The sequence below is a fragment of the Malaya genurostris genome, chromosome 2 (assembly GCF_030247185.1).
Source record: "Malaya genurostris strain Urasoe2022 chromosome 2, Malgen_1.1, whole genome shotgun sequence".
NCBI lineage: Eukaryota > Metazoa > Arthropoda > Insecta > Diptera > Culicidae > Malaya > Malaya genurostris.
The window spans coordinates 193,176,760-193,191,619 of record NC_080571.1 but is presented as its reverse complement, the minus strand read 5'-3'; the positions used below and the strand labels follow the sequence as shown (position 1 = coordinate 193,191,619).

At 34.3% G+C, this 14,860-nt stretch overlaps 1 protein-coding gene across 3 annotated transcripts in view; it reads right to left on the bottom strand.

Annotated features, from left to right (window-relative positions):
* Nucleotides 1-14,860, bottom strand: part of LOC131432977 (protein Wnt-2) — a 74,609-nt gene that overhangs the window by 39,450 nt on the left and 20,299 nt on the right. For 2 of the 3 annotated variants that reach the window (XM_058599665.1, XM_058599666.1), the window contains exons 2-4: nucleotides 9,479-10,441; nucleotides 2,232-2,386; nucleotides 2,095-2,157 (exon numbers count right to left, since the gene is read on the bottom strand). In XM_058599665.1, coding sequence (XP_058455648.1) covers nucleotides 2,095-2,157; nucleotides 2,232-2,386; nucleotides 9,479-9,531 — 271 coding nt within the window. In that variant the 5' untranslated portion in view covers nucleotides 9,532-10,441. Of the gene's footprint in view, nucleotides 1-2,094; nucleotides 2,158-2,231; nucleotides 2,387-9,478; nucleotides 11,538-14,860 lie in introns of those variants that run through there. The other variant, XM_058599664.1, reaches the window with a different exon arrangement.

Below are 14,860 nucleotides of genomic sequence, written 5' to 3'. Positions count from 1 at the left end.
CAACTTTTTATTTAATCTATTATCTGAGAAACATATGTATTTCGCGCATGGAGATTTGTCGACATTACGACTCAGTTACATTTTTATGTAAATGATATCGACGAATGTATCAACACATCTTGCACGCTAAGACAACTTGCTGACAACAGCGTTGTGTCCATTATAAGAACCAAAGCTGCCGATCTCCAAGAACCATTACAAGATACCCTCGATCACATGTTCTCATGGGCTCTTCAAATGGGTATCGAGTTCTCTACAGAGAAAATTATGCTGTTTGTATTTTCAAGGAAGCGAAAACCAGCACAATTACAGCTTCAACTAGGGGGTGAAGCCATAGCTCAGGTCTTCACATTTAAATATCTCGGAGTCTGGTTCGACTCCAAAGGCACCTGAAACAAAAATGGCAGCAAAGAATCAATTTTCTTCGTACAATAACCTGATCGTGGTGGAGTGTCCACCAAGAAGACCTGATCAGGTTGTACCGTATGTACCGTACCGATAGTTTTCGTAATGGAGTATGGATGCTTCTGCTTCCGATCCGCCGCAAACACCCATTTAATTAAACTGGACTGCCCACGTCCCATGCAGTCGACTTATACGATGAGTCTCGAAGTGCTGGTCTCATATCGTTTCCTGAATTTAGAATTCGAAATTTCGATAGGTTTGTCGAGCTCAATTCTTAAAAGCGGTTTTGGTCCTTGTATTTTGATTACAAGTCCCAGAATATTAATACTTCTGGTACTACTGTGTTTTTCGACACATTCATGAAAAAAGATATTCGTGGAATAATAAATTTAGAACAGTCAACTGTGAAGAAACGACACTGATGGAACGAATCTCAACAAGTCCACCGGCTTCGGTATCTTCAATCAGAGCAACACCCGGCTTCAAATTGCGTTAGTTGCTGTACACTCTTGAGATCATTGAAACCTTGCTCAAATACCATTACTCATTGTCACGGACAGTCTAAGTTCAATAGTCATTTCGCTCTCTTACCTTCTTAGTGCAGACTCGTTCGCTACAACATTTATTTTACCCTGTTTTTTCATCTCTTCCGTAAAATTTACCGTCGTCGCTGTATTGATTTCAAGCGCTGCATCAGTAGCAAACGAAATTGAAATCTTACTAAAAGAACGGATGCATGTAGACGTAAAAGATGTTTATGAAATACAATTCAACAAGACTTTTAACTCAGTGTATATTATATTTAGACGTGAACGAGATGCAATTGTGTACGCTTCAGCTAACAACGAGATGCATAGTGTTGAGTATCATGACGTGAAATACAAAAAATCGTGTGCACATGTGTACTTCGGTGGCTCAGTCGATTAACGGACGAACTTTGTGATCCAAATATTCTCGGTTCTCGCTGCGGTCGCTATTAATATTCTTTTTATTTCAAAAAATTTCATGTCATGTAATTCCCCAATCGCACAATATTACATGTTCTTGCGGGTAAATTTAGTGAGCTGCAACGCTCCATTTATGTGCATCTTATAAGATGTAAAATCACAGAGATTTTTCGAAGTGTGTTGCATTATGTATTGTTTTAGAAACCATTGGTTTATAACCCTTTGATAAGAATTTACATTGAAGTTTGAATTATAATATGATTTTTATAAAGTGCATTCAAACAAGAGATGCCATGGAAAATTTCAAATATCTTCAAACCATGATTAAAAATCATGAAATCATGAATAATAAGTCATGATTTCATGAGCAAAATGATTGATATCATGAACAATACCACATCTTCCATGAAAATTTTCGTGATATCAGTCATTTTGCTCATGAAATTTAATAAGAAGAAATGATTCATGATTTCATAATTAAAAAATCATGGTACCGGCAATAGATTTTTATCCGTGTGCAGGTTTTCATTTCTCTATAAAGTATGATACACAAAACTTGCTTAGCGAACAAAAAAAAACACAGCGCGGCCATTTCAAAAGACTGTAAATTTTGACGAAAGTCTACATAAAAAGTCTGCAACTAAAAATGTCTGCCGCACTTTATAAGAAATCTGCAGAATCTTTTCAAATAAATTTAATTGTTTATTACTTTGAGACATTTTAGCCCCGCAATAGTACTCACCAATAATCACGATGTGACCAAACATGTCTTTCTTCCAAACTTGCGTACAGTTCCACCGATGACCTAATCAAATAAACAATAAATTGGTAATGGGTTGGCAATCCAGCGTTATGGTTTCTATCCCTATGGCATATTACCTTTGAATTGGCGCTGACATTCATGAGCCCCGAGTAATTGTCCGGCGCTCAAAGATACGACGGCGTCTGGTGCTTCTATACACAATTGCTTCTGGTATGGCGAGAGACCGGGAACTCTGGAGCATAGAACCGAAGAAGTGAAGCTTACCACAATCCTGTAAAGGAAATTTTGTTGTTTAGTCCTGTTTTGTAAATAAATGTGTTTAGTGAAAGTTCTCGTGTAGTAAAGCAAATCAAAGTCACGACGACTGCCCGGCTAGTGCTAGTGCAGTGTACAGGACAATTAAGTGGTTAATCATGCTAACATTAAGCCAGGTCAGGAAGGTCTCTAAGTGTCCGTAAAACTCGAACACACGACTATTGACTAGCAAGACCAGTGTTTACTACTGTGGGCAAAAAATAGTAAGAATTTGTTCAAAACTTCAAAAGTCTTTATTTATTTTTCCAAATCTATTTCGTCCCCCTCAAAGTAATCTTCCAGGCCCCAATATACTTGTGCCAACGTTTTTTTCCAATCCACGAAACAGTTGTTAAAGTCAATTGGCGGTATTGCCTTCAATGCGCGTAGCGTTTCAAGTTTAATGCCTTCAATTGACTAAAAACCGTTTCCCCGGAGCAGTCATTTGAGTTTGCTGAATAGCCAGGAACCACACGGAGTTAAATCAGGTGAACACGGTTGTCATTGAAAAAATTGAGTCATTTTGGAACCAACCGTGCTTTCACCTTTATTAGTCCCAAATGATCTTTCAAAATGGTTTTTACTGATTCTTCCGATATTCCAATGATCCCAGAAAGGTCTCTGACTGTTAATCGTCGATTCTCGAGCACCAATTCTCTGGTTTTATTGACGTATTCATCATCAGTGGATGTTGATCGTCCCGGGTTGGCGGTTCAATGCATAGGGCGCTGGTCTTACAAACCAGTTATCGTATGTTCGAGCCCCAACCTGGAAGGATTCGTAGTATCAGTAGAATCGTAGCACCAGCCATGCAATGGTTCTGTACACTCTGAATCGGCTTCGAAGTCTGTTGAAACAGAAGGTCAATTTCCACTACACGAATGTAATACCAAGGCTTTTTTTGGATGTTGAAGGCCGTACTGGACGTGGTTCGTCGTCAACAGGTTCTCGACCCTTTTTGAATAACTTGTACCAATCAAAAACACTTGCTCGCGACGTACAATTATCACCGAAGTCCTTTTGCAACATACTGAACGTTTCGGCGCCAGAAATTTGATTCCGCGCACAAAATTTAATTGAACTTCTTTGATTAATAATTTCACTCATTGTGGAAATCGCCGATTGATCTTTTAATACTTTAGAAAGACATACACTAAACACTTATGAACATTTTGACGTGACACTTGGTACGGATGTCCTTGTTAGTCATACAAACCTAAAAAAACCATCGCCAGCAGTGGTATATTATGAACCGCCAATCCGAGTAAATTGAAAATTCTTATATAGTATGACGTGCTAAAATTATACCAAAAATTAATCAACTGTTCCTAATTTCATAATCAATTCTCCTATGAACGACCAGCTTGCTTTAATTTGAGATTAAATGAACGATATATATTGATAATATAATTACTGGAAATACAAAATTTCACATTTTCATTATTCGAATAAAATCAGAAAAAGGCGTTTATTTCCAGAATGCTTGATTCATTTTCGAGAAGCTGATTGTGAAAAATGCTCATCGCAGTTACATGAAGTGAAGAAGGTTGTAGGGTTGAGTATTTTCTCTAAGAAACATTATTTGCAAAGTTTTATTTTATCACTAATTCATTCAACAACCGTTTTCTATGTCTGTTTCTCGTTAGGTAGTGACAAAGTAATTGAATGATATTTTTATAGTTGTCTAAGCTTGAAGGATTTTTCATGTTTTGTATGATTCTTGAAATATTCATATATTCATGCATTCGATTATTTCAAATGTCAGTAATAAATTTATGCCCAATTTTATCATGCGACTACTACCATGCGTTCCCATTGAGAGAAAGTAACAGCCAATGATTCAATCTGTAGTATTTGTTTAACTCGAAGTAGCTCGAATATGTTGATTAGTTTTATCGTTTCGATTGAGAATAATCAGTGCGTTAGCAGTTTATATGGAACTTCTAACGAGACTCAGCAGCTCAATCACAAAATTATATATTCAGAGATACATTTTTTGAATAATTATTTTCTTCACCGAATGGTTTTTTACTAACCATGAAATGTTATACATAATTGTATATTATACTGATACCAAATATAAAGTTTTGGAATAACACTGTTTTGTACACAAAAATAACTTATAGAGAATTCGTAATTCGATTTTGTTTTTTTTTTGTTTATTGATATTATTGTGATTTGGTTTATGACGTTTTTCGTTTTGATCAGGACTAAAAACCCAGAGTATCACACTAATGATCAATAGATTTATTACTACTGTGGCTACTCCTGATAAACGATAAATGCAGTTTTTGACATAGTAACGTTTTGTTAGTCACAGACCTGGGTATCTAAGGTATGATCTAGATCAATTCCAAACGCAAGATAAATATAACGGCTGTATCACCACGTGACGTGTTTATTTTCGACATGCCTCACATATCATAGGATTTAAAAAAAACAGTTATTATTGCGAATTTGCTCTGTTGTCATTGAGTGTAACTGAGAAAAGACCGGCATGTAAAAGTAACATTTGGTAAACGTGATAAACTATTATATGTATAATCCAAACCATATCATGAACGTTTGACGATATCTTGTATATTTTTACCTTATATATATATATATATATATATATATATATATATATATATATATCTATATATATATATATATATATATATATATATATATATATATATATATATATATATATATATATATATATATATATATATATATATATATATATATATATATATATATATATATATATATATATATATATATATATATATATATAAATATATATATATATATATATATATATATATATATACATATATATATATATATATATATATATATATATATATATATATATATATATATATATATATATATATATATATATATATATATATATATATATATATATATATATACATAAAATAGGTATAGAATTCGCTCAAACTTTAGAAAATTTTTCCGAGGCCCAAAGGGCCGAGTGTCATATACCTATCGATTCAGCTCGACTAACTGAGCAAGTCCGTGTGTGTGTGCGTGTGTGTGTGTATGTGTGTTGTCAACAAAGAGCTCGAGATCTCAGAGATAGCTGGACCGATTTTGATCAAACTAGTCGCAAATGAAAGGTCTCCCCGTCACCCAGAACGCTATTGAATGGTTTTGAGGTCGGACTTTTACTTTTTCAATTATACGAAGTTTTATGTCAAAATTTTCAGTTTTTTGACAGTATCTGTCACATTTGACCTTGAAAACAGAATATGTCTAAGATTTCACACGATAATACCTATTCAACAAGCCATAGATTGTTAAAATCCGTCCATTTTTAACAGAGATATCGAAATTTTTGTGTAAACGACTTTTCCCCCTATTCCAGCAGTAGGAGTTTTGAGCGCTGCATGACAAAGCAATGCTTGGGAGCAACGTAAAACACGATTTTTTATACTGTTACATACAATTATTTCTAAGAACCAAAAAGACTGTGTACAGTATCCTTTTTCATGACATTTTGCCTCGGACCGATTTTAGCACGGTTCGTTTTTGGCAACATAATCGTTCGAATACGACATATGAAAACCAAATGATGGCAGCATTTTCCAGTTGAAAGCAATTCCATAATTATATTGATTTAAACTACTTACAGCAATAAATGCTGGAAGAACATAACTTCCATATACCATTCGAATCAGTTCGGCAAATGCGTGTGTGACAAAAAATTTCACTCAATTTTTGTCGGAGATGACTGTACCGTTTTCTACAAACTCAGATTCATACGAAAAGTCGTATACTCCTAAACAAGGTACCTGAATTATGTTTGGATTCGACTTCTGTTTCCGGAACTACAGGATGATATGTGAAACGAAATTAAGATTGTGTAACTCATTTTTCTCCTAGATGGCTGAACCGATCTAAGATTCAAATGAAATCTAAAAATCATCTAAGATTCAAATGAAAAGTTTTAAGATTCTATAAAATATCTTGTTTTTCAGTCAGATTCAACTTCCGGTTTCGGAGATACATGGTGATTAATATAAAAATGTCTATTTCACATAAATTAATCAAGTTTATCGGGTTTGCAGATTTGGATAGTCGATAACCAAGTAAACTTACTTCATTTCTAGTTTTATTCAGTTTTCGATTCGGAAGGCACCCAACAATTTAATTCGTACTACGATTTCTCAAAGATGTCTGCACTGATTTTCAAATATTTTGAAACAAATGTAAATTAAACAGCTATTCAGGTGAATTTATCTGACTTCGGCTACACCGATTTTCGAATTCCGGTTCCAGTATCGTATCGTTTCTCAAAGCTCAATCGTTTTCTAAAAAAAGCCAGAAACGTTTTCGTTTTCTAAAAAAAACCAAGAAACCAAAGACAAAATTAATTATTATTATCCAATTCTGACTTCCGATTCTGGAATGAATTTTTCAAATTCAAACCGGTATAGAAAATGACAATCCCGAAAAGCTTAAAAGTTGGACTCAAAACTATTACAATAGAGTACTGATTACATAAAAGTAAACGCAGAGTGAACTTATTGACAAATTGTAACTGAATATTCGTTAAGACAATAGAATGCCTTCATTTGAACAAAAAGAAGTCATATATTTTTGTATCAACTTATAAACTGACATAATTTATGAAAACTTGAACCCCCCTTAAATGACTTCTGCGCACGGGTCTAAAGACAGGTGGATTTTTCGATATTCATTAACCGTTTCAAAGAAAATGTATTCATTACTTATTTCAAAGAAAATGTCAGAACAATTCCACGCAAATGAAATATTTATTTTGAAATTTTATTTTTGTATTTTTTGATTTGGTTCATTTTGCGTAAGCGTTATTTATGACCAAAAAAATTATTTGGCATAATTAGTTCGTCTGTCAACTGTAGTCTTACTTTTGAGAAGGAAGTAAGAAAAAATCCCTTGAAAATTTTCAATAATATATATTCCAGAAATGGAAGGTTCGATCGATTTGGCATCTTGGACTATGTAAAAAATGTAGTACTGTTGAAAACATTGTCTTCTTTTTGCCTTCCTCATATAGAAACGCTATACAATCACTGCAAAAACCTACTGTGTGTGTGTGTGTGTGTGTGTGTGTGTGTGTGTGAAGAGAGAGAGAGAGAGAGAGAGAGAGAGAGAGAGAGAGAGAGAGAGAGAGAGAGAGAGAGAGAGAGAGAGAGAGAGAGAGAGAGAGAGAGAGAGAGAGAATGTCTGTATGGATGTATGTGACAAATAAAGACCGATTTTCACAAACTCAGATTCAAATCAAAGGTCTTATGGTCCCATAGATCGCTATTGAATTTTATCCCGATCCGACTTACGGTTTCGGAATTACAAGGCAATATGTGCAAATCTATGAGAAAATGCGCATTCGATTTTCTCGGAAATTTCTTTACCGATTTTTACAAACTAAGATGCAAATTAAAGGTCTTGAAATTCTTCAAAAAGTTTTCCTAAAGTTGATCCAGGTCCGACTTCTGTTTCCGGTATTACAGTGGGATTAGTAAAAAGTTTCAATTTCATGAGGATTTTTTCACATGCGATGGCGAAACGAGGTGCACATTTGTATAAAATTCACTGGTAAATTCATCTAGTTGACAGACCTTGTTAGTTGGAGGGTATATAAATCTACTTTAGGACTACTAGTGCCTGGTTTCCGCTTCCAAACGCACCGGTAATTGTGAAGAAAAGCTCCAAAAATGAATCTCACTTCATTTTTTCATCAACGGTTAAACCGATTTCTACAAATCATGATTCAAATTAAAGCTCTTACTGTTTAAAAAGATACTGTGAAATTTCATCCAGATCCGTCTTCCGGTTCCGAAATTATAAGGCAATGAGTATCAAAACTTTAAAGCTGTCATACAAAATCGCTACGCATCGGTATGTGCTAGTACGGAAGAAGAGAAGGACATTCACTATGAAGTTACTCATGGGTGCTGTTGACTGCCCTGATTTTCTCAATCGTTTGTACGCCCCCAACCACTTCGACAACAATTTGCAGTGATTTTAAATTTTACATTGTCTTTCAATGTGTTTTACCAAAGACTGCTTGACCTGTTGTAGTTTTATTCATTAAGACACCCGTTGTCAGATGAATCATGTAAGCAACAAACAAAAAAAATATCACACTTCTTTTCCGTCCACCAGCAGGAGATTAATACAACGATACAAGAGCTGTGTCGATGGCGCTACTATGCTTGTTGCCTACATGACTCTTCTGCTGAAAAACAAGCTCGCTCACCGTTCATACCTACTGTCTGCCATAAATCAAAACATAAGCCCACATATGAAACCCATCCAGCAGCGCAGAAGCATCAGCTTGAGCGTATCATCGCTGTCGTACAACCAATCCGAGCGTTACAAGAAGGAAACAATGTCGGAGAGATAATACGGGTAGTAATAAATGTAAATATTTATGTTTAATAATACGGTAGAACATATATAATCAAATTTTTGCAAGAATTATGCATGTAACATGATCTGTTCAGAGATATGTTATCTTCACCAGTCATACATTAAATTATGCTGGGTGTATACTATGCAGTAATTTATAAATTATTCTGACTAAATTAGCTATCAATGCTTTGGAAAGTTAGTCGTGATGCTCGGGCATTCATTTTATGAAAACTAGAACTACTAATCTGTATATATTATTTGTAAGTTTTATTGAGCTTGCTGAACTGTTCGGTAGTTTTTGACAGGTCATCAAAAGTAACACTACCAAAAATCCTTAATCAAGTCAATTATCGAAATGATTACTGGGCTATTAGGAGTTTTTTTTCACCAACGGTAGATTTAGTGGTATTTTTTTCACTTGACAAACGATTTATTTCTTCAAATTTCATTTGCCTAGTAACGAGCACCTGAAAAAGTCGTGTTAATAGTATATCAGTTTTTTCGAATGCTAATCAGTTTTTTCAAATGGAATCTAAGAACAAAAGTCAGCTAAATTTATCCCGTGTAGGAAGTGAAAAGAATATTAATCACTTGAGTAAACAATTTTTAATAAAAAAATGAATTATACGTTAAATAGTTAAATACATGCATTACTTACCTTTCCCTGAGAAACATGAATATGATGCACATGATCAGTGGAAGGTTTCTCATTTTACATTATAACGTGAACAATCATTGTCTCGTTAAAGTAAGATCCAGAACACCGTACGACGTTGATTACTAGTAAATGTTTATTATGGCATTCATTAATCATCATCGGTTTATGTTTACGTTGATATTTCTAAAGGAGCAGTATATCGGAGCTAAGGTTCGCTCCGCCATCCGACGAAACGAACAAATGAATGGTATTGATTTTAATATCCACTTCACTTTTTCCCGATCAGTATCTGGTTTCACACGCAATGAGAAGATAGCGGCTGTCAGCTTATGCAAATTTATGTAATCTCTTCGCGGACAAATTCTCGTCAGTGCTTCCCTTTTCACACTCAATTAGTAAACAATTATAAACTCATAAAAACGACACCGACGCTTTATATGCTATCCATTAACATGACCTGTCCAACACTTTATTACAAGATTAATATGATAAATTGTCAACGAGTTGAAATTACCGCTGACTTGATCATTATCCTATTTTCTAGGAGATGTGATTAATATTGCGTTATTAGTTCTTTCACACCTATCTCATTGGCCACTCACTTTTTGTTTATACGTGTGCTATTATAATAACGAGTCACGAATTCAACACTTCTAATTGAAACACTGAGCATTACAGAACTCATGGCTAAACATTGAAACACTCTCTATTGAATATATAATTCATATTTGCATATGGCCATAGTTCATGATCCTTCAATATACTTTAGAATTGCACTTACTCGTTGGCTATAATTCAAAGTTAGTTTCTCTACACTGAACATTATATATGAGGACATGTTTCTTTGCTTCCGGGCATTGCAGTTTTGAATGCGGCATCCATCATAACCTCCGAGACTTCAACACTTTGCATATCTCTTCACACTCTGCGCTAAAACGAGGGGTTTCCACTTTGACAGAGTGCCTGAAACAAGATCAGTTAGTTGCACTATTTGTTGATATTTATAGCTTTGTCTGGAATGATTAATATCGAAAGATAAATTGACACATTTACTGTCGACAGCTCATTAGCATTCCGTATCTGACGATTTGTATATTACAAATTTAAAGGTTGGTACGATTTTTTTAACTGCAGGTTGTTATTATTCCCTACGCTGAATGCGTTTTAGTGGTGAAGCATAATAATCATGATTTGGTTCAGAGAGTAATATTAGGTTAGGGAAAAAAATCTTGCGTTCTTAGGTTGCCAGAATGATCGCGAATTTCGAAGCGGCAATACAAGTGAACGAATTTGTCTCATTTGATTAAAGCAGTCATGGCTGGATAAATGCTATGCGGTTACGGTGCGTCGCATCAGAAAATCGTTTTGCAAATCGCGTTTACTCAGGCGGCGAACCAGGCATAACACTAGATTTTATTTTAAATATGTATATAAAGTTAAATGTGTGATTTGGTGTGAGTGTATATGTGACAAATAATGTCAATTGATTTTCTCTGAGAAGACTGAACCGATTTTCACAAATTCAGATTTAAAGGAAAGGTCTTAAGATCCCATTAATCGCTATTGAATTTTATCCCTATCCGTCTTCCGGGTCCGGAACTACAGGGTGATATGCACAAAAAATGAACTAAATTGTCACTCTTTCTTCTCAAAGATGACGTGACCGCTTTTTACAAACTTAAATTCAAACGAAAGGCCTTTGGTCCCACAGATCTATGAGAAAATGCGCACTCAATTTTCTAGGAAATTTCTCAACCGATTTAAAATTTATAATTTATAAAATTCTTTAAAAAGTCCCTGATCCGATTTCTGGCTCCGGATTACAGCGAGATAAGTGAAAATTTTTCAATTTCATGAGAAATGTGATGTCAAAAGTGATGTCGAAACAAGGTGCCGATTTTTATTAAATTTACTGGTAAACTCGTCTAGTTGGCAGATTTTATTAGTTAGTGGAAATATGAATCAACTTTGGGACTACTACTTCTCGGTTTCCAATTCCGAAAGCATTGGTAATAGTGAAGAAAGGCTCCAAAAACTGCGCTCACTTCAATTTCTCAGCAACGGTTAAACCAATTTTCACAAATCATTATTCAAATTAAAGCTCTTAATGTCTCAAAAGATACTATGCAATTTCATCCAGATCCGATTTCCGGTTCCGAAATTACAGGGCAATGAGTATCAAAAATTTCAAACTGTCATACAAAATGATGCAATATCGGTACGCATCGGTACGTGCTGGTACGGAAGAAGAAAACGCCACCACCTAGCACACAGCGTGCTTTGTTCAATTTTGTATAGCGTGCAAAGTTGCCACATATTTGCGATTTTGTGTTGAAAAAAACAGCGTATACAACTGTATATTTTCAATTTCTTTTCTTTGGGGATATCAATGCAAAAATATAAATGCTATAATTAAAAACCTTTCTTATTTCACCTAATGGTGTGATTATGCCTTTCTCTAACCATTTAAATAGTCTCATAATTACATAAGATTATGAGATTATACTCTTAGCCGTATTCTGCCGTTCCTCTCATGTATATATGGGGCATTCTACGCAAAATCAGCACCCCAAAAATTTTTTTTCATCTATTTTTTTTTCGGTAAAGAACCCGAAAATATTCGACACGTATTTTTTTATTTCAATATGGTACGTGGAATTTTCGAGATATGGTTTTTTTAAATTTCACGTTTACAAAAAAGTACCTTTTCTCGACAGCCTATACTGTAAAATCTACTAAAGATACAACAATTCGTCCAAGATATAAAATGTGCTTCTTTTCCTAAGCATTCAAATAAGAAATTCCATAAAACAACCTTTAAAGTTAATTTAAAGAAAAAAATTAAATATAATAAACAAATAAAAAAATTCAAACATGGGCATTTTTTTTCTTTTTTGGATGAAAAAAGAAGCCTTAAGGGTTTAACTTCATCTTGGCAAAGTTTCAGAGTGGAAAAATTAATACTTTCGGAGCAGTGAATTTTTCAATCACGACCCGCACGCGCGAAGCGTACCGCAGCGCAACTCGCTCGAATATGGATTTAACTTGTCGACACATGTCGCGCCACTAATCGAATCCTAACTTTGACAGTTAAAATCCCGGTGTAAAAATGAATTCAAAAATTAGAAAACCTTGCTGTAACCCAGTTAAATGGGACTCATGTTAGCACAAATTAAAAACATTCGTTGCGTCGGGGTTGTTCTTCCTTTCCTGAGAAATTCGATTTTTTGCAAGCAAATGATATTTTGTGTGCACCGTGTAGGCAGAAAGCGAGTAGAATTGGATTTGTGAAAGCGAGCAAAGGATTTGCGTGAGTGTTAAAATAGTGATGACATACAGTTTTGGAAAAGTTGCGAAAGGATGCAATTTTCACTATTCAACTGTGAGGAAAAATTTTGCTGATGCAATAGTGATCACAGATTCTGAATCCTCTAAGACTGATGACAATGTGTCTATATTCAGTGATTATACAGAAGCAATTCTCACATTTACTTACATTTTAACATTGCATTTCTCAAATTTTAAAATATCAAAAAAAAAAAAAGCCTTTTTAGAACAAACCATATTTCTCTTTCGGTTATCTTACCGAATTGAAACAAAAATTTTATGCAGAAGATGCAACTAAATCCGACAGAATGAGAATTTTAACTGTTTTGCCAAAGAATCTGTAGTATTCGTAAGACAGCGCATGCACATCAACACATCAAGATATTTTGTTACGAAAGTAGGGAACCTCGTGAGAAAAAATATTTATTTCGATTCCGAGAACATAAAGTAAAAACTAGTTTTTTTATCAAACTTTTGATGTCTTTATATTAAAAATCATGAATATTCATATTTAACAGAAATAAGAAATTTCCCTTGAAATAATGATTAAGGTCAAACAATTTTACACGGTGCACACAAAACATCGAATGTCTCAAGAAGGGAAGAAGAAACCCGACGCAACGAAGGCTTTTGATTTTTGAACTTATTTTTACACCGCGATCTTAACTGAAACGATGCTAACAATAAACTGACAAAGTTAGGATTCGATCAGTGGCGCGACATGTGTCGACAAGTTAAGCGAGTTGCGGTGCGTAATTGAAAAATTCATTGATCCGGAAGTATTAACCTTTCCACTCTGAAACTTTGCCAAGATGAAAGTAAACCCAAAAGGCTTCTTTTTTCAATTAAAAAAAGAAAAAAAAATTATGCCCACGTTTGAATTTTTTTACTTGTTTATTAATTTTTAATTTTGTTTATTAAATATACTATAAAGGTTGTTTTATGGAATTGCTTATCTGAAAGCTAAGGAAAAGCGCACATTTGATGTCTTGGACGAATTTTTATATCTTGGTTAGATTTTACAGTATATGTTGTTGAAGAAAGTTTCTTTTTTGTAAACGCGAAATTTCAAAAATCATATCTTGAAAATTCCTCCAACCATCTTGAAATAAAAAAATACGTGTCGAATATTTTCGAGTTCTTTACCGAAAAGAAATAGTTAAATCAAAAAAAAATTTGGGGGGCTGATTTTGCGAGGAATGCCCTATATATAGCAGCTTTCAAACGTGTCAAAGACTTTCGAATTCGATTCAGGCATCGTCGAAAAATTTTAGCGCACTGAAAAACACTACTACGTTTTGTCGGTTAAGCCCTATGCATGATTACATCTCCCGAACCGGAATGCCTGGAATAATTTTCCTCCAAACTTAATCAGAGACTACATTGCAGCTTTTATATAAGCTTAAGTTGATCAAAATTCGTTGATTATCTACGAGAATTTTAAGCCAATGAGAAAAGTACAGTCAGTCATTTACGCCACTTATACCATTAAATATCTGAAGCCTGGAGTGGCAGCCAATTAGAGTTGTAATTTGACAGTCACGTCGAATGAACTTGACATACTGACTAAAATCATCATCTACTGCAATTTGTACTGTAAAAATGACTGTCAAATGAGATACTCGATAGTTCTATGACCAAGTATAAAAATACTTAGTCAAAGACAGGCGACTCTTTTAGTTATCTCTCTCATTCTCCTATTCCATGTTGAAGTAAAAAACAGAGTACTAACATAAACATAAATCGATGAAGTTCAATATTCTTTGCAAAAAGTCATCGGACTTTAAGTTTATTCGAGTAAATGAGTATTTTTCAATATTTATACTGTGTCAGTAGCACAGTATAGTGACGAACTACACTTGTTACACGACCGTACTTGGGGATTCGAATTAAGTGTTCGATCTTCTCAGGTAGAAGGTAAAATAGAATTCAATTCTTTCTTCTGATCATGCTTATATGAGCCTGCCTAGGCTAGCTTTTCCGTTCTAAATTTGTAACTGATTCAATCTGGAATACCTCCGTCTTTTCACTTCTTCCAGTTAATGCTTGCCGAAA